At 38.5% G+C, this 27,207-nt stretch overlaps 1 protein-coding gene across 4 annotated transcripts in view; it reads left to right on the top strand.

Moving 5' to 3' along the window:
* LOC128738421 (spectrin beta chain) overlaps positions 1 to 27,207 on the top strand; it is a 57,485-nt gene that overhangs the window by 13,078 nt on the left and 17,200 nt on the right. For all 4 annotated transcript variants that reach the window (XM_053833522.1, XM_053833524.1, XM_053833525.1 and 1 more), the window contains exon 2: positions 27,001 to 27,190. In XM_053833522.1, coding sequence (XP_053689497.1) covers positions 27,055 to 27,190 — 136 coding nt within the window. In that variant the 5' untranslated portion in view covers positions 27,001 to 27,054. The remainder of the gene's footprint in view (positions 1 to 27,000; positions 27,191 to 27,207) is intronic.

The following is a 27,207-nucleotide window of genomic DNA, read 5'->3' on the forward strand; positions in this document are numbered from 1 at the left end:
GGCGTATAACTTTAACAATATTCAACCGATTTGAACGAAACTGATGGCATTGGATTCGTGAATTTATCTAATTTAAACAAATTGAATCAGTTTACCATCAAGCAATACATGGATCCCCGAGATCCGCGGTTTTAAAAGAGTGTCCGGCAACCACTCGTATTAGAAGAATATCAGTAATATAGGTACCAACAGTCTTGAAATTGATACCATGTAGTTTCCTTAGACAACAAGATGGATCAGGTTAAGCATCCTGGAGTCAAACTTTAAAGACTAGAGAGGATCTAAAATCATGGGTCATTTTTTGACATTTCAAATTGTTCTGATTGATAAACCAGATACATATTATTTTCGCATTGCTAAGAAAGTTTGCTATATTTTCATAAAAAAAAATGTTTATTCCATAATATTTGTTCCAAGAGTAAAGTGACCAGATATTTTTGGACGAATGCGGGACGGCGGAGGCAATCTACCCCAGACTGAAAGCGAGGAGTTTAGGCTAAAAATAAATGCAACGGAGTCCAAATACATGAAAAGAAAAAACTCAAACTGACAAGTGCGTGAATCCCACGGACGGTATGCCGGTAACCCGGCAAACCGGCGTCGAACTAGAAGTGGTAGTGAGTTCGCATATTTGGCATAACTGGTGGCTGTGGACAACACTAGTAAAAAAAAGTTCCAGCACCGCATGCACGCGAGAATGCGGGCTTATTTTGCTCTTTGCAAAACGCTGCGATCAAGAAGCATATGTCACCGTACGAAACTGACAATGTACAAAACTCTTATTAGACCAGTAGTTCTTTATAGAGTTGAATCTGTGATGCTGCTCACGGTGGACATACGCACCCTTGCCGTGTCTGAGCGGCATGTGCTGCGAACCGTATTTGGCGGAATACAAAGTGAAAGCCAAGAGTGGCGTATGCATATAAATCATAAGGCATTGCTTGGGGAGATTCCCGTCGTACATCTGACGAAAGTCGGTAGGCTACAATGAGCCGGACACGTCGTAAGGACAACAGGGGGACCATACGTACCAGATGGCTCGACCAGGTCGAAAGACGCCTGGGAAGCTATCGACGAGAGGCTCAAGATCAAATTGTATGGCGATGATTGTTTAAAACAGCACGAACCATCTCGACATCATGCTGACGACGACGACCGACGGCAGGACATATTGAATGACTTATTTGCTAAATTGCTTCTACTATAGTATACCATGGACCTCCGTTCGTTTGCCCGTATTTAATCTCAACACTTTTGATTTGAACTCTGTTAATTTGCACGACGTGTCCAGTAAAAATTTGTTTGTACTGATCTAGCGTCCTCCATATTTGTTTTCTCGACGATTCTGATAAAAGTTTAATGGGAGAACGAAATATTCGCCGCCTGTAATTGCAAACTAAATCAAAACGCCAAAATAATAACAAATAGCAGGGCGCCCAATTCATACAAGTGCAGCATGTTCAAGGTCGTCAGTTGTTCAAATGAAAAACAAACCGCGTTAGTTTGCTGAGCAATCGTTTAAATGTACGGCGGTCCACTATAACAAAGTTATACAGTTAAGACAAAGTTAGACAAAATAACTTAAATTTTTCAGCTGAATGCACTTGTCTCAACAATAATTCATAAATAGGGAACTTCTTAAAAACCTCTTAGAACTCATCTGTAGCGTTCCTCTGAGCGTTTCAGCATTCAACTGGTACGATTTAAAAATTAATCAATGAGGGACATTTTCCGGGACGCCTAGTAATCCGAGACAAGCCATCCAAATCCGGGACAGTCCGGCACAATCCGGGACGTCTGGTCAGCCTATCCAAGAGGGAGGAATTATTGAAAAAAGATATATCCGAGAAAACAAGAAAATGTTCATGGCGTCCGCAGGGAAAATTGGCAATTTAAATTTTTTCAAACAGTCTACCAGCTACATAAGTACAGCATATTTACATTGTTTTATGTAAATCTGAGATTCTTTGATCCAAACTATGCAATTATTTTAAAAATCTCCTTATCGCACTAGCATTAGGCACGACGGTCTTGCGCCGTTTGTTGTGGGCGGTTTTACCCCCAACCGACCGACTTACACATTTCACTATTTATTTCAACAAAACTGCATGAACAGTTACCTAATTTAGGTCCTGTCAAATGAAGACAGGATCAGAGATGCGATATGGGCTGTATTTACTAAAAGTTTTAACGTTTTGAATAAAATAAACCCTAAGTTCTGCGGGATCAAAGTTATAAAAAACAAAACGATTATAACGAAAAATCTGTTTTTATTTATTTCTCCGATAGTTTATACGATATTGCTGTAAAAGGTATTGTAAAATATTGCGTACGTATTCAGCAATATGACTGTCATCAACATTTAACACCAATTTGAGCAACGCCCTGTAAAACCATGGTGGGCGTTGTTACCCCGTTTACCCTTACATCATTTTGGACTGACAAAGATAGATCAGTTTTGAGCATCTCGGTGGAAATGCAATCTATTTCTGGCACTCTGTTAGATTTCATATTTTTTATTGCTACTTGAATTTCATCCAATGATGGCGCCTCAGAGTTGACGCGATCAATGCGACGAATTATCGGCATCATGCGCTGCTAGTTTTGCTGGTCTCTGACAATTGAAACTCGAAAGAGTTGTTCAGTCCATCGCTTAAGCTGTTCTGTACGGTCAATCAGTAACTGACCAGGTCTGTCTTTTAACGACATCTCAGTATTCTTCTAGCACCACTAAAACGGCGAGAAATATCGTACAACAAACGGATGGCCAGCTCCGGTTTCTCCTTCTTCGGCTATGGAATTAGTCCGGACTTTCGTCCCACCTACAAGCTTGTTTAGCAGTCCTCCTCACTTCGACGTATTGTTGACGGGTAGCTGTCTTAGCCGCCCTGTTTAACGCTTGCTCAATGCCGGCTTTCGGTTCTCCGCACCTCGATCGTCCTACAATTTTTATCCCAAATCGATTCCCTCGGCCCGCCGCGCACTTTGCCTACTGTTTTACCTGACTCACTGCGAATATGCGTATTATTGAAATAAAACGTAACCATACGTTTTATTCGTTTATAACGCATATGTAGTTAATATCGATAACAAACGATTTTTTATTAGTTGTGTTTTTGTTATTGCATTTAATTTGTAAAAAGTTACATATATAACAATTCAGTTTCATAATACAATTATTGCGTACTACTGGCACATGAAATATAACGTTTAAGCACGTTATTTTTAGTGATCAAAATTAACGATATTTTCGATACAAGGGCGATATTTTTCGAAACCTTTCGAACCAACACGATCCCGCGAACACAACGCATATTCGCAGTGAGTCAGGTAACACAGTAGGCTTTCGACACTGGTCGTGATGAAGCTGTTCTTGATGCCGATCCATTGCTTTTCGACAGTTTCATCAGACGGCCAAGTTCTCCTTCCGTCGTTGGGGTTGGAAACGTGCGACGCGCAAGCGTTTCTCAGCGAAAACAACGTGATGATCAGCCCGTGTTATAAATCTGGCCTCGATTATTCTTTTGTTCATCGGTTACCGTTTCATCAGGGCCGCATGTGCTCCTGTTCTCAATAGGAATCCGACTCTTCTTTCCCAAGTAGCATTTCCACTTCGTGTGCCAAAGTAGAGCAAAACTTACCCGGACGATGTTTGTGATGTGTTCGCCAAAATGCGGTCAATGGACTCGTTCAGCCACAGGATTTCTCCCTCGTAAATTGAGCCAGCTTACCCTGCTGGACAAGGATCAGTGTCCTTGTTTTCATGCTAAAGGTTGTTGCCAATAGTCCAGATCGATTTCTTCTTTCATTTTCTGGAACTAGGTAATCGTTTGGGTACCGTAGGTTCTTAGCCTAAGGTCCCTATTCTGCCCGCTCACAGCTTATGGTACTGCCATGTTAATGTGAGCGGGAGCCGCAAGAACTCATCGAATGTATACAAAATTTACCTTTGATCGCCAGTGTAGCGCCGAAATCCGAATAGCTACTAAGATCTCTGCTCCAGTTTAGGATTAGGTCATCTTTCATGACTTCATTTTTTTACAAGTTGCTGCAGCTCTTCCTCTTTTTTGATGAAAAGAACCACCGTTGTTGGTTCGGAGCAATTGCTGCCTCATATAGTAGTTAGTCGTAATTGCTCTTCGAACGAAATTGTTTTCCGGCGGGACTTACCGATGGGAAAATGATTCTGAAATCCGTGGCAATTATACTCCGTCATTCTTCTTTTGGTCGGTGTTAATTCAGACCGAACCAAGTGACAAAATTCTAATTTCGGGAAAAACGTGTTCAAAGTTTGCTGCTCTGTATGGTTTATGTATGGATATATTCCGGTGAATAAAATACGGATCGTATTAGGTCGGATGTATATTGGAATGAAATATAATCTACCTCCGTATATTTATAGTCTTCACAAGATGGAAGAGGAAGGCTTGTCCAATTTAGTTTACGCAGAACAAACAACACGAATTGTTTGTGCACTGATTCTGTTCGTTCCTGGTGTATTAATCAATGAAAATGTTCACCAGGCTATGCAACAGTATTCCAATACAGACCTCACATATGCAAGATATAGTGTTTTTATTGTGTATGGGTCATGGAAGTCATAACTAAATCTTTTTATAAATCCTAGCATACTGTTAGCTCTGCTGATAATTGTGTGATAGTGTTCAATAAACGTTAGTTTTGAGTCTAATATAACTCCTATTATAACTAATAACTAATATTATAACTAATATAATTATTTGATTTGACTTGAACTTTATAATAGAAACTACGCATCTTTTTAATCAAGTTGGCACCAAACATTAGAACATTGAACTAGAACCAGACCATTATGTATGACAAGTGATGTAATTTGTATCGGTCAATAGATAGTCATCATAATGGTTCGAAAGTTCGGATGAAAGTAATTAAGGCTCCAGCGATAATTCTCAACAAATCCAAGATCGCCAGAAAAAAACATTACCAAAGTCGATCAAAGTCAAAAACAAGAAAGTACTGTAAGGACTCTTCCGAAAGAATTCGAATAAAAGAAATATTGCTTTAAAGCTATGAACATATTGAACTGTGTGGAGCGTGTCTTATCAATTATCTTATCTTGCAACCTGGAAATCGGTCACAAGCCTGTAGTTTTTTTTATAAATTTCAATTGAAGTGCATTTGATAAAATGTTTTATTGCATAATCAATTAGTAGGTCATCAGTGTGGTCACGTTATTCTCACTTTTATAACGATCCAGTTTTTTAAATATCAGAATCCAGCACGTTTTGTTGTTTCTAAAATTTAGAAAATACAGATGTTGAGCTAGTTTTCCGTCGCCGATGAAAAAAATATTATCTTGATTATAGCTCAATGGTTATTATTTTTTCCTCGTGTTTGTTGTATTTTGCTCCAAAATTAACTCGCTTCTTGACGCACGGAGTCGGTGCAAAGCACTGATCATATAGCTGTTAGCGCATAGCATATAGTGAGTGTGCTCAAGCGAAGAAGTGCGGGCGGCGTTTTTATCGCGACCAAACAAATGATGCGGCAAACAGTAGCGATACGAAAAAGTATTAGTGTACTTCGCCGCCCGGCTTGTCGGCCTACGGCATGTGTCGGCATGTGTCGTATCTCGTATACAGACCCAACCAACCGGTGCTTCTGTAAGTAAAGTGATTGTGCATGCCGCAATGTGTTTATTTTCTGTACCGAACCAAACCAATATATGCCAAGCGAAAGAATATCGTTGAACTGGTTGTTTTTACTTGCACAACTAATACAGCTTCAATACAACCAAACGAGACTTTGAAGGTACTTTTTCTATTAAATGGTGCTTCTTTATTATCATTCGAACACGTTCATGTCGATTTTGGAAGTGGGTTAATCTGTCTACCTATTTCTCGCTAGATACTTCCATGGATGGATAGTAAATATGTAATGGAAATTGTATTAATCGTGCTGTACGGAAAAAACCTAACGTTATTCGGTTTAACTGCATATTTGATACTTTGATAAACGTCCGAATACAGTATGTAGTAAGTTTCCGTGTCTTATCTATATTTGATGCTTTATGTGCGTAACGGCTGAACACTGAACACTTGACATATCTAAGTTATCAATCATATTTGCTTAAAAAATCGCATGAAATTCCAAGTCTTTTATCTATAACTGTATACATATGAGCCATACTATATTAAATTAATAAACGTCATCTTACGCAAATCAAATCACTTTCGAGTGTAATTATTTTTACTCTAAATCACAATCGCACCTGACACTTCGTTGCAACGAGATGGACAAAATTGGTTGAGTTGCTGCGCGAACATTTAATACAGAGCATGTGCCTTAATTGAACTAAATCAGGTGACCTGCAAAGCGTTACTAACAAGGGGATTAACGTACGAAATAAATCATCAATCTACATACAGTACGAAAGTGGAAATCTGATAAACATCGCTCCGAATTTCATGCCAATATTTAGCTACCCGTTTCCTGCTACAGGAAAAATCACATCAACCTCCGTAATTTACTTTTTTTGCAATCATTCCATTTCCATTTTGCACGTACACATTTATTCCTTAGGGGAGAGTACCATACTAGGGGTAATGTAGACATACCAAAGCTCATGCACCAGAACTAGAAACTTTATTCGTGGAACCAGATACAGTATACAGTACCTTCCTCTACAAGAAACCTTTGATAATGTTGGCAAATCACATGGTTTACACACCAGCGGAATAGTCGCACCGACTCGGAGCCAATTTAATTTTATAGCAAAATCGATAATCTGCCGTAAGAGCAAGGTTTTCAGGCGCGGTGCTGTCGAAAAATTGCTAGATGTTTTCCTTATTTTCCATATACCGTGTGCCAAACCGATGTTTTTGATAAATGCCGAATGTACACCGATGGTGGCGGTGACATGGCCCCAGGAAAAATGGTTATATTTGAATAAATGCTCTGTGGACAAATTTCGTGCCAACTATACTACCAACCAACCAGCTTTTCAAAAAACAATCAATTAATTGAACAACCTGAGACACTTTGTTTTTCCGAAATTTATTTTAACTATACCCTTAGAGGGAAATAGAGGGGAACATTTTTATCAATTAATTATGCACTGCTCAAAATGACCCAAACAAAAATGTGAGCAATGGTTCGTCTCTGAAATAACTATAATTAGCAAGATAATGTTATTTCGTTCAAATTTATGTCCACCTATCGGAAAATAGATGTTCAAATAAATATACTCATATTGCTAAGGATCAATACATATACAAAATTTCATTCACAAAAAAGTTCAAAACCAGTCGAAAAATTAGCGTGGCAAGAAATCTGATGTTAATTTCCATATAGTGAAGCGCTTAATCCAATTATGAGTAAGATAAAACAGATTTAAGATTATTTCTGCGATTACTGCCATCCACATAATGACTGCGAAGATATAAAAGATTGCAATTTACGACATACGCCAAAGAGTATGCGTTAAAGGCTTGTGCAATTCAATAAGTAGAGTATAATAGATCAGTAAAAGTTAATCCATTTTGCAAACGTAATGCAGGCAATGCTTCTTTTTTAACTTTTGCAGTTTACTCAACCCTTCGAAGCACACCAAGTTGTTTCGTTTGCCTTTCTAGTGCATAATTTTATAGTCGGAAGTCCGAGTTTCGAAAGAAGGCCCAGCGCGCCAAATATCAGATACGACTCAATTTCACAAATTGAGCATGTTTTACGTATGATAGCCAGACTGATTTTAATGATCTCAATGAAAGGTTTAGTTGCCTCAAGGTCGCTTTTGAGTTTTGTACTGGTCGAACTTTCAGTTCATAAGTTACCTATGTATAAAAATCTGCGAAACACGAAACTCCGTTTTCTCATACGTTTCTTAACTTACGCAACTGGTTTAAATATAACTATTTGCAAATAAAAGAGCAGCTTTTCACCTTCATCAAATTGGATTAATATGATAATGATTGGACTTGTGGTTTGGAACAATGGACGTAGGCAAATGGCTCTTTCTTGGAAAGTTTTACAGTAGTACCCAAGAAGAGCGACAGCCGGTTTACACAATTAACACACGTACTACACAGACTGTTTCTGCCGTATTCTTGAAAGTGACTTGTTTTGAAGCAAACCGTAATGATTTAGATTTAGATGATAATTAAATTTATTCACACGGCTTTGTTCAAGCTGATCAAGTTCAAGGATTGGTCAGTGTACAACCTTGATTCGGTTTCCCAGTGACTTCCTAGTGCCTGATTGCAAAATAAAATTAAAGCGTTCGAAAATCATATTTTGAGGGTGGCCAAATGGTAACAATGCAAGGTTAATTTAATATTTATTAAGTTAGATAAACTTGAGTCATACTTCGAAATCAATCAAGCTTTTTCAATGACAAATTATTACTTTTTTACAATTCGATTGCAGCATAACCAAAGTTATCGAAAGAACGCGTTCTGTATGTTAAAATGCCGAAGTCATGGTCGAATGTTTGTGAAAAAATAATATTTATATAAAATTACGATTTTATAAACGCTTCGCTTATTTTGATACTAATTCTGTAACCGTTAATCGATTAGTGTCATTCCAAAAAATCTAAACACGAAAAGTAGTCATGTTTTGAGCGCTAATAACGCGTTAATAAGCGCATTCTCCTGATCGATTTTCAATATTTTTGCGTCCATCGAAAAGTATTCTCCGAATGAAAAAAATCCTATTTGGAAAGTCCGTGACGACAAATTTTTGAAAAGAAGATACCATAGATTATTCGTTTCGATTAAAGCTAGACTTAGTTGACATTCTGAAAGCAAATAATCCTTGATCCTAGACCAATTTGGTGTCTTGAAAGTGAACCGTTGCAGAAATGTAAGCGACCATCCCTTCCTTTTGCCCGGTTGTATCCATATAAAGTATCGCTAAAAGTTAACTGCATTTCAGTTACAAGCCAGTACCCTAGTTTGCCTAGTGCTACAAGCCACGGTAAAAAAGTTTCGGAATTTGGGCGGTTTTTTACGGGAATTTCGGAATTTACGCGGTTTTTTACGCGAATTTCGGAATTTACACGGTTTTCTTATGCGAATTTCGGAATTTGATTTATGCCGAACGTACCTTCGCGTACAAAGCGCAATCATTTCTTTCTTGGATTGAAGTTTTTTAATCAAGAATATGATGAAAAGGCTAGAATTGCAAGACAAAAAATTCTTTAATTTCCCCGCAACATCATTACTTTGTGGAATATTCTGTAGGGTATTCCAGTTTCATTTGGACTAATGAATTTTGTTTAAAACAAAAATACAGAAAAACAGATAAACAGATTGGCAAACAGAATTTACATTTTTACAAACAGAAACCCGCTTTGGGGCCCAAAACTGCTTCCGAAATTGGGCTGTCCGATGAAAAGTTGATGATTGCTAATTTCCCGTAAAGGCCAGCTACTACAATACAGTAAATTATAAATTTTCGTAACAAACTGCTGAAGATATGCAGACTGTCAAGTATTGTCGATTTGTATCTGCGTTCGTAGCTTTTGTAAACCTGTCGTTGGTGTTTCTAGGCACAGACCTTCATACTTTTTTATTTTGCTTCATGTTTGATCATAATGTCTTACATAACCAAAACTTCCATAGTACCGTGTACCCCCGCTGAAATGACCTTTCTTAATGTGAACATTTTTAATCTGAACCCCGTTGGTATGAATCCGTTCATATTAAAACTGATCAAGCGTCATACACAATTGACGGTTAACTTGACCGGGCAAATTGAAAAAAAGCAAAAAAAACTTAATACGTTTCCTCTTGCTCAGCAGCTTTGGCAATATAGCTCATTATATTTCTCTCCAGCACTCAAAATAGAACATTTTAGTTGATACTGTCGAGCCAATTTCCTCTTCTACAAGCTGAATGTTCATCAGAATTCGCGCATATTCGACATATTTTCAAAACGCTTGTTTTCGTCAAATCAAAACAAGGTCATAGGATGCGAGCCTTGCGCGTATGTGAAAGTGAATAGAGTTACCAAATTTTCAGATTAAAAATGAATTCGCCTGATCTGAACGAGGTGTTTTTCATATTAGCGGGGGTTGAGTGTAATATATTATTTATGACCAGGCGTAACTCTCCCAGTACTAGATACTTGAATGACTTACTGAAAAGTAGGGCGTCTACCAACTTGGGTCTACAACGTAGCACTAATTCTGGACCTTCAAAGTTTAATTTACTTCCAAATGAACTAAAATCAATAACGAAAATAGCGCCCTTATAAAAAGCAAACTGAAACAGTATGTAATAAGAGATGAGAAAGAATATATTTTCTAACGTGTCAACCATTTGTACACGTAAGTTTTTCCTAGTTCCTATTGGATTTTATCTCTGCATCTTAATCATGTATTTTTTAAAAATAATTTGTCTTCGTTTTACCATGTTACGTGAATCTCTTCGAAGGAACTAAGTTCCATTGGGTTTCACTTTGTTTTTGTTGTAGCAAAATTTCTCACGTTGATCTTTTCTTATATTTTCTTTTTCTAGTATGTATCCACTACTAGGGGTCTCTCAATGTGAGCTCTTTGGTGTGGGGATCACAGGAGGATAAAAAAAACAAATTAACAATTTGCAATTATGTGATGAAATCCATTTGAAATGTGTACATTCAGGACTCAGCTCAACATCTTGCATATAAACGATTCATTAGTTCAAATGGCACTAGGATACCCTACAGAATATTTCACAAAGTAATGATGTTGCGGGGAAATTAAAGATTTTTTTGTCTTGGCAGTCCTAGCCTTTTAATCATTTTCTTGATTAAAAAACTTCAATCCAACAAAGAAATGATTCCGCTCAAGACAGCGACGTCAATATGCCACAATGACGAATGAAAGGTTACCAACAAGCCAACCACCCGTCACGTTGTTGGATGGAGGCATCATCAGTAAAACGTTTCGCCCTCCGTACTGTACTGACCTACATTCCACGCCAGGTTTTGTCTGTCCGTGTGTTGGGATCAAGATCGGCAACTTTCGCACTCTCTTTTTGTGCGGGGCTCGTTTCGGAAGTTGCTCACTTTGAAAATTTGGTGATTGCAGAAATACGCAGGCAGGCACTAGCATGATGTTTAAATGTATCTGTCATGGTTCAGGGTATGCCAAGCTAAAATATTTAATACTGCTAACAAACGACAACATTTATTTGCTGTATTATATTATAATAAAGTCCTACCCTACTGAATTCTTGCATCAATGTGTGATGTGTGCGAAACTGTGATGCGTAAGTTTGGACAAAGATAACTTTTTTCAATAGGCAGTATGTTTTGCGTAGCTCTATTTGAAGAGAAAATAGGTTAAACAGAGCATACACGTCTCATAGCATGAAAATGCGTGAGCAAACATAATGGAAAATGTTCCATGATAGAAGTCCGGCAAGTTCATTGTTCGATAGATGAATGTTATGTGTCAGACATGCGCACTGTATTGCGAACCTGTTATCCTTTTGTATTTCCTTACGGAAGCGAACGTTCTCATACACATACTCTTCGGATTATTCTTTTATTGCCGACCAGACGGTGCCTTCTTGCTAGTTATCTGTTTCGACGCTGTGTCGATAATCTGAAAAAAAAACCTGGAATATTTTCAAGGAATGTCACGGAATTTACCTTTGGGTCGTGGCAATCAATGTCAGGAAGTTTCGAATACGATCACGGAAATTATAGTTTCTCGTGAATTTGAATATAAATACGTGAAGAGAAATGTGGTCTCGAAGTACAGAACTAATCTAACAAGCTCGTTGTATGATGTTCGGATCTGTTCTCGGAGTGGCTGTTAGAGTCAATAGGATCGTGGCATTAGTACTGTTGGCTGCGAAATCAGTCGTATAAAAACAGATGGTTCAAGTTTCGAATGCAGAACGGTTTCAAAAAACCAAGGCTTCACTTTACTTGCGTTGACTAAATAACTTTCAATTCTGTACTGCTTCTGCAATATTTTTAATTGAATATACTTAATTGCTTCCGAGATAGTTAAAAAGGTTCCTGAATGTTTTTTTTTTAAATTATTTTCAATACTTCAAGTTCTATTGTGTGCTCCTTGATTGTCACGAGTATGAGAGAATCTCAAGGACGTCGGTATTAAATCATTTCTGCATTTTTTCTATTGAATGACTCAAAGCGTGGACATAAAAGGAAAATAAATTTTACTTTCACCAACGACGCGAAGCCTCGATAATTATAAATAACATATTTTGCTTGAGCCCGTTTTATAAACGAGAAAACGTATAAGACAGCGCTGGAAAGCCACCACCAGATTGCAGCGTCATGTTGAAAAATTTTGCTTATTGGTTGACAGTTGACACAGACCGACCTGCACTTTTTACGATATGGCAGCTGCCTTGTCAAACCAATATCGTGCATCGAAGCCAAAGAGCAGCTTCGAGACTTTCAGTATGAATAATCCAGTATAATGAAATAAATGTAATTGGTCACTTTACGACATTTTTCTACAATTTGCAAAAAATAAGGTAGAAAACCTAACGTTTTGATTTAACACTTTTTTTTGCAAATCAGTTCAATGTTTGATGAAAGAACATAAACGAGTTATTATCTAATCAGTTGCCCAGAACACCGCTGGCATCACAGTATTTTTTTAACTGACTAACTCGTCAGTGTTTCTTTCGAGCTAAACGTTCCCTTGCGAGACAATCAACGTTGTTTGGTTTTTCACAGCGTGCTGATGTAGCAGCCATGTCCAATTATGCAATCCACTACGGTTGTCACTGTATGAAATCTTTTATTAGTATTTCAAAGTGAATAAATAAAATAAATACCGATATCTACCCGGTTCGCCGAATGGTAGAAAGAGGAAAGATACATTGCTGAATATATTATCGCCGCAATTTTATTGTTTGATTAACTTGTCCACTGTGTTTGATGCTGATATAGTAAGACATCGAGTATATATTCAAAAATATATTTTCATTATAGTTGAAGTTCAGCTTTATCAGTAAAAATGAATAACAGGTGCACCAAAAATTCTTCGCTGAACACACTTGCATGTTTTAGCGTTGAGCAAATTTAATTGTCTACCAGTTTTTTTTTCAATTCCATTGAAAGTCTACACGATATCTGCATAATAGGTATGGAAACATTTTATCATTACTTCCACCTAAATCAGCTGTCAGTGTCAGGGACACCAACCGGTTTTATGATGGCTATTTCCCGTGCTGCGCGTAGTGCTTTGTTGTTGCGATAAAACATAATTGAAACGTTATTCATACAACGTACCTATGTCTAAGTTTGTTTCAGTGAATTCAGAACGCAAGCAACGAACGTGCCGAACGAGTTGCTAGCTTGTCACCTACATTTCGGTCAGTGGAAGCGCGCGATCAACAGCATTGTTAAGCTTAGATAGGTTTCCAAGAAATGATGACCTCATTGGACAAGAATAATTTAAACGTTCAAATGAATGGGTACTAAAATATGACGCTATTTTAGAATGCTAATTACCTTGGGTCGTATTGATCATTGTTTGCCGGCTTTATCATTGAAGGGTTTATTTAGTAGGTAAAATTGAAACATGGCATATGGTAAGCATGCACTAGCAAATTTAGCTACATCTCACAATATAATCTAAGCCACAGGTTAGAGGTTAGGTTGACAAGTTACTTGTCATAAGTTTAATGAGGTCCCCAGGTCAGTTATTGTATGTTCGAATTTCGAGTTTGAAATGTCTCGAGTAGAAGGCAAATGTTTTCAGAGATGTATCATACCAAAACTCTAGTTAAATAGAGTCGGTTTATGTGCCATATCAATTGTTATGACACAGAGCAGCGATCATAGCACATGATATACGTCATCATAAAAGCACCCACAAAACCCATTGTCAGTAGTCTTCAAAACATTTTCTTTTGAACGTAGGTAATATGAAAATTTCCAAACCGAAACAGATCACTTTCCATTGTTGCATTTTCCGTTGCTACCACCGAAACAAAGCTCCATTATGATCGCCATCAGCATCAAAATGCGACTGACCGGAAAAGTGGGTAACTTTCGCGTTGTTCAACGACTGCTTTTTGCGTGGTTGTTTTCGTCGTGTTTTGTGTTTTCATTCCATTTGGTACACCTCCATTCGTCTCATTATCACAATTTCATCGTCAGACTCCGTTGACGTTGCGGTTAGAAGTTTATCATACTCAATTTTAAATATAAAACAACTCTACCGCCATGCCCGAAGAACTGTTTTATGACGTAGACCTATTATAGTGGTACCGGTTGTATTAGTTTCATTGCATTTCATACGTATTTTCGTTCGCGTTTCACTGTTTCCCTACCAACTGGCGTATTTTGAGTTGAAGCCTCTTTTTGCTCTATCCCGTTAGCCCACGCCAGCCACCGTAGACTCACTGTTATTCTAACTTTCTTTATTTACATATCTCTGTACAATCACCATTAAAGTAGATTAGTGTGTGTTTTGATACAACCTTGGAAGCGGTGTCCGGAAAATATTTGATTTGTCTAAGAAAATGATCACAAGGGTATCTTTTTTTATCGGGGCTTGTTATAATATTATCAGTCGATATTCCACTTTCACTTATATTAAAATGGGCAACGGTTGGAAATTTTCACGCGATGGAAGCCAAACAATAGGAATGTTTCAAAATGGTTTGGCAAGATATATTATTTTACGATTATAACGAATATGCAGTGCTGATATTTATAGGGTTGGAATTATATTTTTGCTAATTTTTGGTTACCCACTCATCAAGATAAACAAGTTGTCATGCGTGCCAATCTCGGCTGGAAGCAACTGTTATATTAGAGTAAATAGGATCGTAACACTAGACTCGCAATTGTCCTGCACTCTAACAGCCAACTGCGAAGTCTGTCTGAATAACAACAGAAGATCAGGTTCCGAAAACGAAATATAGCAAATTGCCTTCGCTTTGCTTTGTTAATGGTCTCTACTCTTGTTTACGCCCTTGTTCGAAATTTTTACGAATAGTTAACAGTATTTGAAAATAGTTTTTCGATTAAACCATAAGGAGGGTGGTGCGAATTTATTCTAATGAGAATATGTATGAATTTAATATTTTCAACCATTTCTAGATCGAACAAAAATAAGAAATAAAGCCAATACCTTAGGTTTAGTATCTTTCTCTTGATACCTATACTTTTGTGTATTATGAAAAAAAAACTTGATCGAATGAATAAAACTGGTAAGGCTGCAAGTGGCTTTGGCCTCCCAATGATAGCTATTGAAACGTTTCGAATTCAGACCAATTTAACGGTGAACAGTCTAGCAGAGATCTAGCTACTTGAAACCTTCTATCAGCAGCTCAATTGCTAGATCCTATGCTAGTGACCTTATGCTGACCCGGCAATTGTCTCAGTCTCAGTGTTTCAGTTACTGACGAAATTAATGACTTCATCACCGTCTATCATCACTGTCATGATTTTCGTTTCATTCATCAGTTCAATCGCATACACTGGACTGCAATAAAAACAACAACAACAAATTAGACATTGCCGAGTAGCTTCATGATCGTCGAACAATTCTTTCGAATTAGTTACCACAACATTAGACCCAAAGCTGTTTTTGTATTCCGTGGTTTGGGCGTTGGCTGGCTGGCAGTATGTATATGGAGATAAGACAAGCACGATTAAATGAACGGGGAATGGAAAGTAAACAGCGTTCGACTGAAATCGGGTAGCTTCACTTGTCGATGACACCAGGAGAGCACGCCCGTACTACTTAACCTGACTTGGTTCTTACATGCGCTTGCATTTTAGAAAGCCCTCCTCATGACCATATCACGGGTGCGGACTATTTACTACGTACTTCAAAATTGTGGAATGTGGATTCTGTCATAGATGTATTGTGCTGATTTCTATACACTTTGAATTTGCTGTTATTCGCGAAGTACCGTTTGAAATTTATTATATATTTTATAAAATTAAGACGCAACTGTCAGATGAATTTTATAAAATAAACATAAACATAAACAAAATTGACTCGCTTTTTACGGGAAAAATGTCAAGCGTATAAAATTAACTAATAGATAACCAATTGTTGACCGTAAAAAAAAGCAAAGCCTAGGTGCTACATTCCGTTATCGAAACTTGACCTTCTGTGTTTTTTGTATGCCCAATACCCTGGGTTCAAAGGCCACTGCGACAGTCTTAATGATCCTTCTGTGTTTATACGACAGACTTCGCAGCCAGCTGTTTGAGTGCGGGACAATTGCAGGGCCAGTTGCTACGATCCTAGCCTCTCCCAGTCAGGATTTGAACATACAACGACTGTTCTAATTAGGCCAGCGTCATGCCTCGAAGCCAACTGGGAGGCCGTTGACCGTACAAATACAAATAAGGGGTTTGATCGTAGAGGACCATACACATCAAAACTTTTTTTTGAAAACGAGTACTGTGAGCACGCCAAATTCTGCGCATTGTTCCTAATCCTGCACACCACATATTCATTGAAGATAGTATCATTCTCGAATTAATTACTTCTTTCTTCTTCTTCTTCTTCTTCTTCAGCAGCATAGAGCCGGGGTGGCTCGTGCTGTTTCAAGCACTCGTCTCCATTCAACTCGGTCTTGGGCCACTCGTCGCCAATTTCCTAGTCGTCTCAGAAGTCGCAAATCGCTTTCGACCTGGTCGAGCCATCGTGCACGTTGGGCCCCCCTGTTCCTGGTGCCGGTGGGGTTGTTGAAGAGGACCGTTTTCGTCGCACTGTCGTCCGGCATCCTTACGACGTGTCCGGCCCACCGTAGCCTGCTAACTTTCGCTAGATGTACGATGGGAGTCTCCCCAAGCAGTGCCTGTAGCTCGTGATTCATACGCCTCCGCCACTCTCCGCTTTCAGTTTGTACTCCGCCAAATATCGTCCGCAGCACTTTCCGCTCAAACACGGCAAGGGCGCGTATGTCCTCCGTAAGCAGCGTCACGGCTTCAAGTCCATAAAGAACTACCGGTCTAATAATGGTTTTGTACATTGTTAGCTTCGTGCGGCGGCGTATGCTTCCTGATCGTAGCGTTTTACGAAGGGCAAAGTAGGCCCGATTTCCCGCTTGGATGCGCCGCTGGATCTCCTTACTAGTGTTTTAATTAATTACTACAGCGAATTAATTACTACATTACATTTATTTGCCTTGGGCTTAAACGTCTTTCTAACACTTGACCCTTCTTTATCGACAGATTTCGCGGCCACCTGTTAGAGTACAGGACAGTTACGGGGCTAGTGCAAAAATCTTACTGACTCTATCTTGCAGCATCATCTAACCGAGATTCGAACATATCAAGATTCGAAGCATCGTACCTCGAAGCTGACTAAGCGGCTTGCAGGAATTTGAAAATTTTGAAAATGTGGCGTGCGTAGAATTAGTAACCAAGCGCAGAATGAAGCGCGCTTACAATGTATGATGCGAAAAATGATTAATAGAGGTTCTCTGTCAAGTTTTTTTCATTGGCTTTTATAAATTATTCTTTTATAAACTTACTAACTACTGTACATAAAAAAAACTGTTAAGACCAATATCTAGTTTATTTGCGCTCGTCCAATTTTGCCATTTTCCATACAGTTTACTCAGCGATAATGTTGTTTCTGTGTGGCTGCTCTATATCAAAACTTTTCTGACTGTTAATCCTAGTTTGGCCACCGTCCAAACCGGTCCATCGCAATTCGACCAAGACCGTTTTCGTTTGACGATACCGCAAGTGATTTGCTTTTTACCATTACCAATTACTAACCAATTCTAGAAATGTTCAATTCGCATGTGATTGTTTTGTGTTAAGTCCTATGTCATTCACACATAGAAACAACGAGCACACGATGCCGAACTCAAATATTTCTGTAATTTTATTCGACATTTTTGAAAATTGACTTCCCCGAGCTTCACTATTCTTATATGTGCAACTGGAAGTTGATAAATATGCACTAAGATCAAAAAGAACAGAAAACTTCTTTGATGGAGAGGATTTTAAAAACCCATTATCTCATAAAGACTTAGTATTACAGATTGATAGGTAAATTGAACGATGACGCTTGTCGCTTCTGTAACTTAAAAAGCGAAAATGCGGAACATCTAAGGAATGTTCATCATATGAAGTGGACACTTGATTTTCAGTGGTAACAGGTTAATAATCGAAAATCGAAAAAACTATTTCAGTATGTATTTAAATGCTCATTTTTGGAATTCAACTGATAAATATAAAAAAGTGCAAATTTTTCAAGAGCATGAATCGGATTAGCATGTCGATACGCAGATTAATTACAACTCATTGCATGTCACTGTTTTCGTTGCTATGTTCGTCGCATGGAAGACAACATAAAGCATGATCCTGCATCGTTTTGGACGAACGTGAAAAATCGCAAGCAACAAGGCGGTGGGATTCTGTGTGCATTACAACGAAAATGTTGGAGTCAGCAAATTTGTTCTCATCCTTCTTTCGAAGCGTGCAAAGTACTTACCACTTTCTTCTGGGGAGCATTTGAGCAGTTTGCCGATGTTTGTGAAAAAACAGTTACCAACTTGATGGCATATATTTCTTCACTGACGAGGGCGCTTGAAAGTCGAAAAACGTCAGCAGATTGATGCGGTTTATGTCGATTTTGCTAAAGCCTTTGATAGAGTGCCACATTCTTTGATGGTAGGTAGCGGAGCTTGAAAAAATGGGATTTCTTGAATGGTTACGGTGGATACTGACATATCTCTCCAGCCGCGCTGCAGTCGTGCGTATTCATGGAACCAGATTATTTCCATTTGAGATACAATTCGGTCTGCCCCAAGGAAGCCAGCTACAGCTACTGTTCAATCTTTTTGCAAACGACTTGTGTTCCACAGGTTCAGCTGCCTCCTTATGAACATCGATGCGCTTTAATAGGTCTGACAACGTTGGTGAATAGGAGGGCTTCTAGGAGGTCCCGGAGGTCCTAAGTCGTATCCGATTTAACGTAACACCAAGAGCAAGGCACATTAGGGGGGGCTCCGTAGCCGCAAGGTTACCGAGTCTGCTTAGACAAGCGAGTGGTCGTGGGTTCGAATCTTAGTAGAATTAAGCCATTCGATGTCAAGTGACTTTAGCATGGGTTTATTCTCAGGCCCCTCCATTTACCCTTCCTTCGTGCTGAATTCTATATTTACCCTCTGAAGCCTCTTGACAGTGCAAATGGTCCCTCCTATAGTTAAGTGTACTGGTCAGAGGTAGGAATGAGTCCTCGCCAGGGATGGCTATAATATGGGATAGTGCTTGGCAGCGAGTAATAAGTGGGTAAAGCAGATCAAGCTTTGAAGGAAGGGTAAACCTCAATACACGCAAGCACGCATACAATTTAAAATAAGCATATCGCTCACTCAATAGCGATTATAGCAAAAAGAAATGCAGTGCAGGTCATACAGCAAACACCCGGGCGATATTACAATAGATCAACTATACTGGTCGCAGTAATGAGTCCACACATGGAAAAAAAAGGCACATTAGATGAGCGGATTTCTTTAGGCTTCCATTGCACCGTATTTAGTTCGCTCAAAATAATCCAATGGATGTATGTTGCCGTGAATTTAATACTGTTTCTGACAATTTGGACTGTAATGTTACTCTGACTACTTCTGGACGAAATTTTCGAAGGCTCGAAATAACTAAAATAAAAAAAACAAAGCGTCAGCTCCGAGAAGCTATCGCTGCACGAAGCGAATGCAAATATCGCGAAGTTTTCAAAGTTTTCGGTGTTCAAAATCGTTAAGAAGTATGGAAAATTTCAAATGCTGTAGAGGGATTACTGAACACCGGACCTATGAAGGGACCAATGAACCGAAATGAGATGAACCGAAGAAAAATGTCGGATTGATTGGGACGGTCCGGGGTTTAGGGTTAGTAAGGGGATGTAAGCGGGATACCAGCTACGGTTAAATGCCGAAGGATAACCCTACAATGATTACGTGTAATAATAGAAGTGCTTAGGTAGCAGATGGGAAAATTAGGTCAATTCGTGTCGTGTGTTCGAGTCTCGGCTGGGCGGTGCTGCTAGATAGAGTTGGTAGAATTTTTGCACTGGCCCCGTGGCTGTCCTGTTATCTGATGGCCGGACGCGGGGTCTGTCGATGGGAAGGGGTCGAGTCTTTTTTTTTTGTATTGTTTATGCAGGGAGAAAATCTTCATAGACAGCACCTTCGCGGTGCCGAATAGGATTCACATGGTGCCAACATGCGCCTACCTACTAAAAACTATCCTGCTGCCCGTTCCTGAACCCCTCCCTGAACTACCGTTAGGTTTTACTTCAGGAGGGAGGACGTGCCGAAGCACTCCGACTTGTCCGTTGCGTGTGTGAGTTCACACAACACCCTTGCCCTTGCATACCGCCACTACCCTTCACCTAGGGCCTGGGCTGCCCAATCAGCCCATTACTGACCCTAGCAAGCTATGTCAGGCCCTGTCGTCAGGGGTCGAGTCTTAGAGAAACGTTACGGCCCACAGCTATATTGCACTAGCTTATTGATCTCGGGTGTTGGAAGGCGGGTGCGTCTCTATATTTTAAAGCTTCTGTCGACTACCGCGAAGGTCCAGCTTGTGCTGCGTTCAATATACTTTGCATCTTGGGACAGTGCATAAATGCTGGGGAATGAAAGATCAAATTTTCCTTAATAAATTGATAACCACTAATGCTTCGAAATTTGTCTTTCTTATTAGTTCACTTGTGGTTGTTTGTGTTGGAAAATTGATAGGGGACGCGCGGTTGAGGACCAGTGCTAGTGCCTGAAAATCTTCTGCTTCTGCTTAATGCTAGGCGGGGATGACGAATTCTCCACTTCTCCACTATACTACATTTTACAACTCAAGTAGTACAAAGAGTCCAAACCACATTTACAAATTCGATCTGCCATTTTTCTTCTTATCATCATCATTATATTTAAAATATGATATTCCGGCCTTTGGCAGAGAGATCTTAGAGTCAGTTCGTGGAGCCCGCGCATGTTCGAAACGCCTCCACCTGCGGGCATAGGCATGGCGGCTATGCTTGGGCCTCTACCTGTGTTTTAGTGGGCGACATTGCCTGTCTCGTCAGGTAGAACTGACGTTTGAGGTCTCCCTGATACTTTGTTGACATCACAAAAGGGCCCAGCGCAGAGTTTTATACGCTATTAAGCAACCAGGTGGATAACCCGAAAAAAGGAAAAAAAGGGTTTTGTTATGGTTTCTAAAGTGTCTTACAATATACTATAGGAAAATTCATTGATAAAAAAATATTCCGACATAAAAATGATGTTGAAGTTTTTCTTTCTGAAATTTGCATAAAATGATAATGGCTATGCCGAAAATGCATTAAAAATATCAAGCACAACGGTAAAATCACCTATTTGCAATTGGAAACTGTTCAAAATACTAGTGTAGAACATTAGTTTTGTTTTGGACGAAATGTTACAGATGCTGAAATGTTAAACCGATTGCATCAAGTTTTTGTCATCTTTGGAGGTACAGGGTGTCGATTACCTGGAAAATCAGGGAAAACCTGGAAATGTCAGGGAAATTCGTTTCAACCTGGAAAAGTCAGGGAATGTCAGGGAATTTCATTTGAAGTCAGGGATTTTTGGCATGGGAAGAAAATATACCGGAAAAGTTATGGCATCGCCTTCAAGTATCCGGCACCTTTTTATTTAAGGTCTTTGCGTGTGCCCAAATCAAATAGAATATGACATGTTATTTTTACTTGCATTCTGCTATTCTGCTGTGTACAAATCAACGGTTGGATCGATTTGATCGGTTTTGGATTTAAAGCGAAGGGCTAACAATCTAATTGATTATTATTAATATTTTTTGGATTCCTCGATATTAATGGAATATTTAGATCAAAAGTTGTGTATAAAAATTTACTTCTTTTGCACAGATGTACATAAAAAGTTCATACCAGATTGGTGGATGTTGACACGCAAACCGCATACTTTGTTGGAAGAATCCTTTTTCTGTTTTCACTGCGGTCAATTCAGCAAGATTGTTAAAACACTCTTCGATGCGTGGAGAACAAATATTCATTTATATTTAGAAAAAACCAGCATTTAAAACAAGCAAATTTTGCCTCTAGATCAGCGGTCCCCCATTTGGGAACCGCTGCTCTAGATAATTCCAAACTTCCGGACCGAGATCGGACTGTAATTGGAACGAGGACTAATCAAACTGTACCAAGATCAGTAAAAATTAGCTACGATATTCAACCTGAACGAGTCAGAACCCGGAATTTAATTTTTATTCTCATGTCGAACACTAGTGAAAACCCACGCTTTAAGCATATTCGAATGAAAGACCATCTCAGCCTCAACATTCTGACAACAAATCAGTCATATCTTTGAAACTCGACTGCGAGCAGAGAGTCGATAGAGTCGCAAACCCGAAACTTTCCTGAATATCAAAAGTTGGCTGCAAGTACCTAGGTCGAATAAAAGCAAATAATGCAACGATGCTGCGTTGCTCGATTCATCGTTATGTCATTTGTCATCAAAAGTTTTTAAATTCCTGACGAACAATTATTTCCGTAAATTTTCCCAACAAATCGAAATAGCTGCTCAGACAAATCGGGCTTGGGGTCAGAAAGTTTCTTCTAATCAACTTCTTCAACAACAACTTCTATATTTATTGTTTTGCATAGTTAAATGTTTAAAACGGATTTACCTATTCATTACATGTGATCAAATAGACAAAACGGCTTATCCCACCACCTTTTGGCAATTGGATAAACCAGCAGACTACTTTCATTTTTCCGAAAAGACATCTTGCAATTTTTATTTAGCTCAATTCTTTAATTTCGATGTGCATTAATTAAGTTCGAATTAGTTTTAATTTTGCACATAGGAATTTCGCATTAAAGGATGAAAAGGAAAAACGAACTTATCAGAAAATAATAATTTAAGAGTAAACAACCAATTAAGCCAAATGAATACTTTAAAAAGGGAAATTAACGAGATATTTTGCGTCTGAATTTTTTTGAAATATACCTGGAAAAACCTGGAAAAGTCAGGGAATTTTATTTTCGCTGAATAATCGACACCCTGAGGTAATAATTGGTAAAGACCAACCGGTAATACTGCACCGACTCCACTCGAAGTAAAGTCAAATAATTATTGAGAAACGACATATTTTGATAAACATATAGTAACTTCGCATACTCTTAAATTTCTGTTTCATGAAACTCATACGAATGGATTGTTTTTCGTGACTTTACCGCTTGTATTGTGCGGCAGTTTCCATTAGTTTTTACCACTCATTTTGGATTTAATCCAAAACATAGCGGTTTGGGACGTAATTTTGCGGACGCAATATATTTCCTAAGCAAATCTATACTACAAACGAATTCTGCTTTTGCTTCCGGTTTGCACGGTTGTATAAATGGAAAGACCTATGATTAGAATTTCGTGTATCTTTACTATACCTGTGTCAACTGATTGAATTAATCCATGCGAATGGCTCTGATGTCATCTCTCGTTTAGTTTCATTCAATATCAAACGATGTCGCATATAACAAGCATGCCCCGTTGACCAACCAACAACGAGATTCGGTCATCATTATTCTGTATTATGTATACAACGAACAAACACCATTATTTATGTGTCGCTTTATTTTGTGTATGAGACGAAATTTCTATGTATATTTATATGTTTATTGTTATTCACAAGTATATTTTTTTCGAATCAGGGGTGATAAAACCATGACTTGTTAGACATTTGTTTATTATAAAACCGCACCGTAAAAGACATTTAACGGCAGCATGTCTCATATTCAATATATGCGTTGGATTTTCGACTCAAACAGAATATTTTGGAGGTTATGATTATTTCAGCTAATTTACAAATAATTTTCAAATGCTTGCTTCTAAATGCTTAAACGATTTTAAGTATTAAGTACTAATCCCTTTGCATGGCTTTAGCAAATGGAATGCTTCTTCTCACTTCTGTTTGTTTGAAAATCACGTCTTTCATTTTTGTTACAGCTTCGCGATAAAGTTTATTTCGAGGGCATGACTCTATATATTTCAGTTGTTTATTTATTTATCTTCGACTCGCTTCGACGCCAAACTAGCTCTCCCTCGGCAAATGAAATATGTCCTTTACTTCGCTTGGAATGAAGCTTATTATTTGTTTATCTTATTCAACCGCTTCGGTGTACACTGCGAGTTAACATCTCCGCACTGCATCGTTCGACAGGTCTATGTTGCAAAAAATATTTCTTGATGAAACCTTTGATAACAACTTCCTGTGGATGTCACACTTAATGTGCAAATAGCTAGACTGTGTCAATGCCTTTACAATGAACGACCCAATCGAAGTTTGTTTTATTTTATAGCAAAGTGTTGAACTTCGTGTGGTGTTATTCCTTCCGTTTCTGTTGAATGTTGCGTAATAGCCACATCACTTGTGCTAGTGTTGCCACTATTGTGCAGAATGAGAATGCCTTCAGAACGGGTGGCGATGACGTGATGCGTGTTTTTCTGTTGTCATACCTCAAGCCCATTTTGATATGTTATAATTGATGATTCAAGTTTACTAGCTCTGCATAAACAGCAAGCAAAACAGAACCTACATCCGTCGGGCGTGGTATAATCTGAAAATCTATCTAGGAAAATGCATTATCCTTTCGTGTGTGTTTCTGTTTGTATTGGACGGGTAATTGCATTATTGGCTGTTAGCTAATGCGTTTCATACCAAGACCGTATTACGATAAATAGGTGAATATGTTCTTTTATTTTTTCATTCAATCTTTTCTGGTATGGCATTAACCCAATTTGAATACAGTGAGTAAGCACTGTGTAGTTTCGGGTTCTAAGTAAAGGGCAGTATTGCAAATCAAGCGTGAAGCGATTGTGAAAAGGATAATATCTAACGCTTATTCCTCTACTGGCTCCCGGTTGGCGTCAAGGTACGACGCTGGTCTAACAAACCAGTCATCGTATGTTCGAATCTTGACTGGGAAAGGCTTTTAGAGTCAATAGGGTCGTAGCACTAACCCCGTAATTGTCCTTTACTGTAACAGCTGGCTGCAAAGCCTGTTGAGCAAACGCACAAGTTCAAATTTTGAAACGGAATGCAAGACTTTGCTTTACTCCACTGCCGAAAGCGTACAGCAAATGACCACTGCACAGTAAGTCAAAATTCATTTAAGGTCATTTATCTCAACATCTCTCCCGCTGAACTAAATTAAACTTTCAATAGTGAAATGTATGTCCACGGCGCGCGTCTTTTTCTAGTCAATTTTGGTCAAATAGAAGGTATTTTTTCTACTTTTCTCAATAAATGGATAAGAAAAAATCAATATCTCTGTTTATTCTCAAATTATTCGCTAGGCATTTATATAAACAAATTCAATAAATAAATTGCGGTTCACATGGTGTGGCATGTTGCACACCATGTGAACCGCAATTTATTTATTTAATTTATTTATATAAATGCCTAGCGAATAATTTGGGAATAAACAGAGATGTTGATTTTTACTTATCCATTTATTGAGAAAAGTAGAAAAAATACCTTCTATTTGGCATCCTTACAACAACCCTAGTATACATACATGCCTTGATTTGATGGAAAATAGTCTTATTCTTCTGTAAATCAAGTCTTTCTTCACGAAGCGCTTTCTTTGGGTGATCCAAAAGATTGCAATAATGTTAAAATTTATTACCGTAAGCGTGCTTAATTCTGCGCATAGTTCCTACTAATAACACATTCCCAAATAATTAACTCATGTGAGGCATTAGGTTTTTATACCTTCTCGTATACTCAGAACATTTGAAATTCAAGAAAAAGAAAAATTAAATCGAACTATGAATTAAACGCATTAAGTTTGAATCCTTGTCTTAATCCTCGTTTATACCTTTCATTATAAAACATTCAGACATGCAGCTAAACTGCAGAATATTTCATACTTGTGAAAAGATACTCTTTTGAGTGCATCTTTCTCAAACAGCGGAACAAAAACGGTCTTTACAATTTTATGTTATTGTAAAAATACATGTTTTAACTGGAAAACAATATTGTTCTTACCATATTGTTACTTACAGCTAGCTATGTAGGTATTACGATGCTTAAAGAGAATGCATTCTTAAAAGCGACAGCCAGAAGAAGGGTTTACCATCTCTGTGCACTTTTCTAACGTGGCATGGAATGGAATAAAATCTACAACGCGAAATCCAGTTCTGACTCATGTTACAGGAAAGTGTCGACTGTTTCACTGAATGAACGCATTTAAAAGAAATGAAATCGGATAGTACCTTTGCGCTAGTAAAGTGATACCATTAAATCTGCTTTACTTGCACCGTCAAGCTAAAAGATTTTTTATTGTGCATAACTCAATACTTAGGTTGGGGCACACGCTTTGCTTGGATCAAACATACCGGTAAAGTGCTTAATGTCAGATAGTTACGTGGTGTATTCCGCGTGACATTTCCACATTTTTTCCATTACATTAAAGAAGATCGTGAAACTAAACACGATGTTTCTTTATACGGCTGTTTCCATTATGTTAAATCTAACTTTTAAATAAAATGGAAAATAAGTTTCGTGCTGTATCGTCCCCAATACCTTCTGTTGGTGATAATTACCAGCCACTTGAGCCTTGATTGCGTCCGCTGAGTTCAATGTGATAAAAAATTGTTGTAGTATAGCTCTCTTGTTTGCTTATTTTCTCTGCAAACATAGCAATGTGTGAAACATATTCTAAACTTCCGCCGTCACCGTCACTCTGCAAACCGTTTCATATTCATACTCACTAGTGCAGTCGCTCTCTTTTTCTCTTGTTGCATTTGCTTTCTTCTTTTCCGTACTTCTCTTCAATTATCCTGGGTCAGTCAGTCGTCGCGTTTTGCATTTGAATTTAGGTATCCACACATGTTACAGTAGGCAGTCGTAGACAACATGACGGCGATTCCAATTGTACCAGTTAATGGATCACTGCACTGATGTCACCGCCGCAATTATAATACATACGGGGAATATGATCCGCATCACTATTATGAACTGACCGACGATTAAAATTAATAAATTCTTTCTGTTCTTTGATTTCAGATTTCCCCAAAATCCCGCTAGGAGCTCGCTCTCCCGGACAGTAAGCTTCTAGCCATGACGACTGACATCTCAGTAGTACGATGGGACCCCAGCCAAGGTCCCGGGCAGGAGTACATCGACGAATACGAATACGATGGAGGAAACTCCAGTTCACGTCTTTTCGAACGGTCACGAATTAAAGCTTTAGCAGGTTAGTATAACGCCCAC

Source organism: Sabethes cyaneus, chromosome 2 (assembly GCF_943734655.1).
Source record: "Sabethes cyaneus chromosome 2, idSabCyanKW18_F2, whole genome shotgun sequence".
Lineage (NCBI taxonomy): Eukaryota > Metazoa > Arthropoda > Insecta > Diptera > Culicidae > Sabethes > Sabethes cyaneus.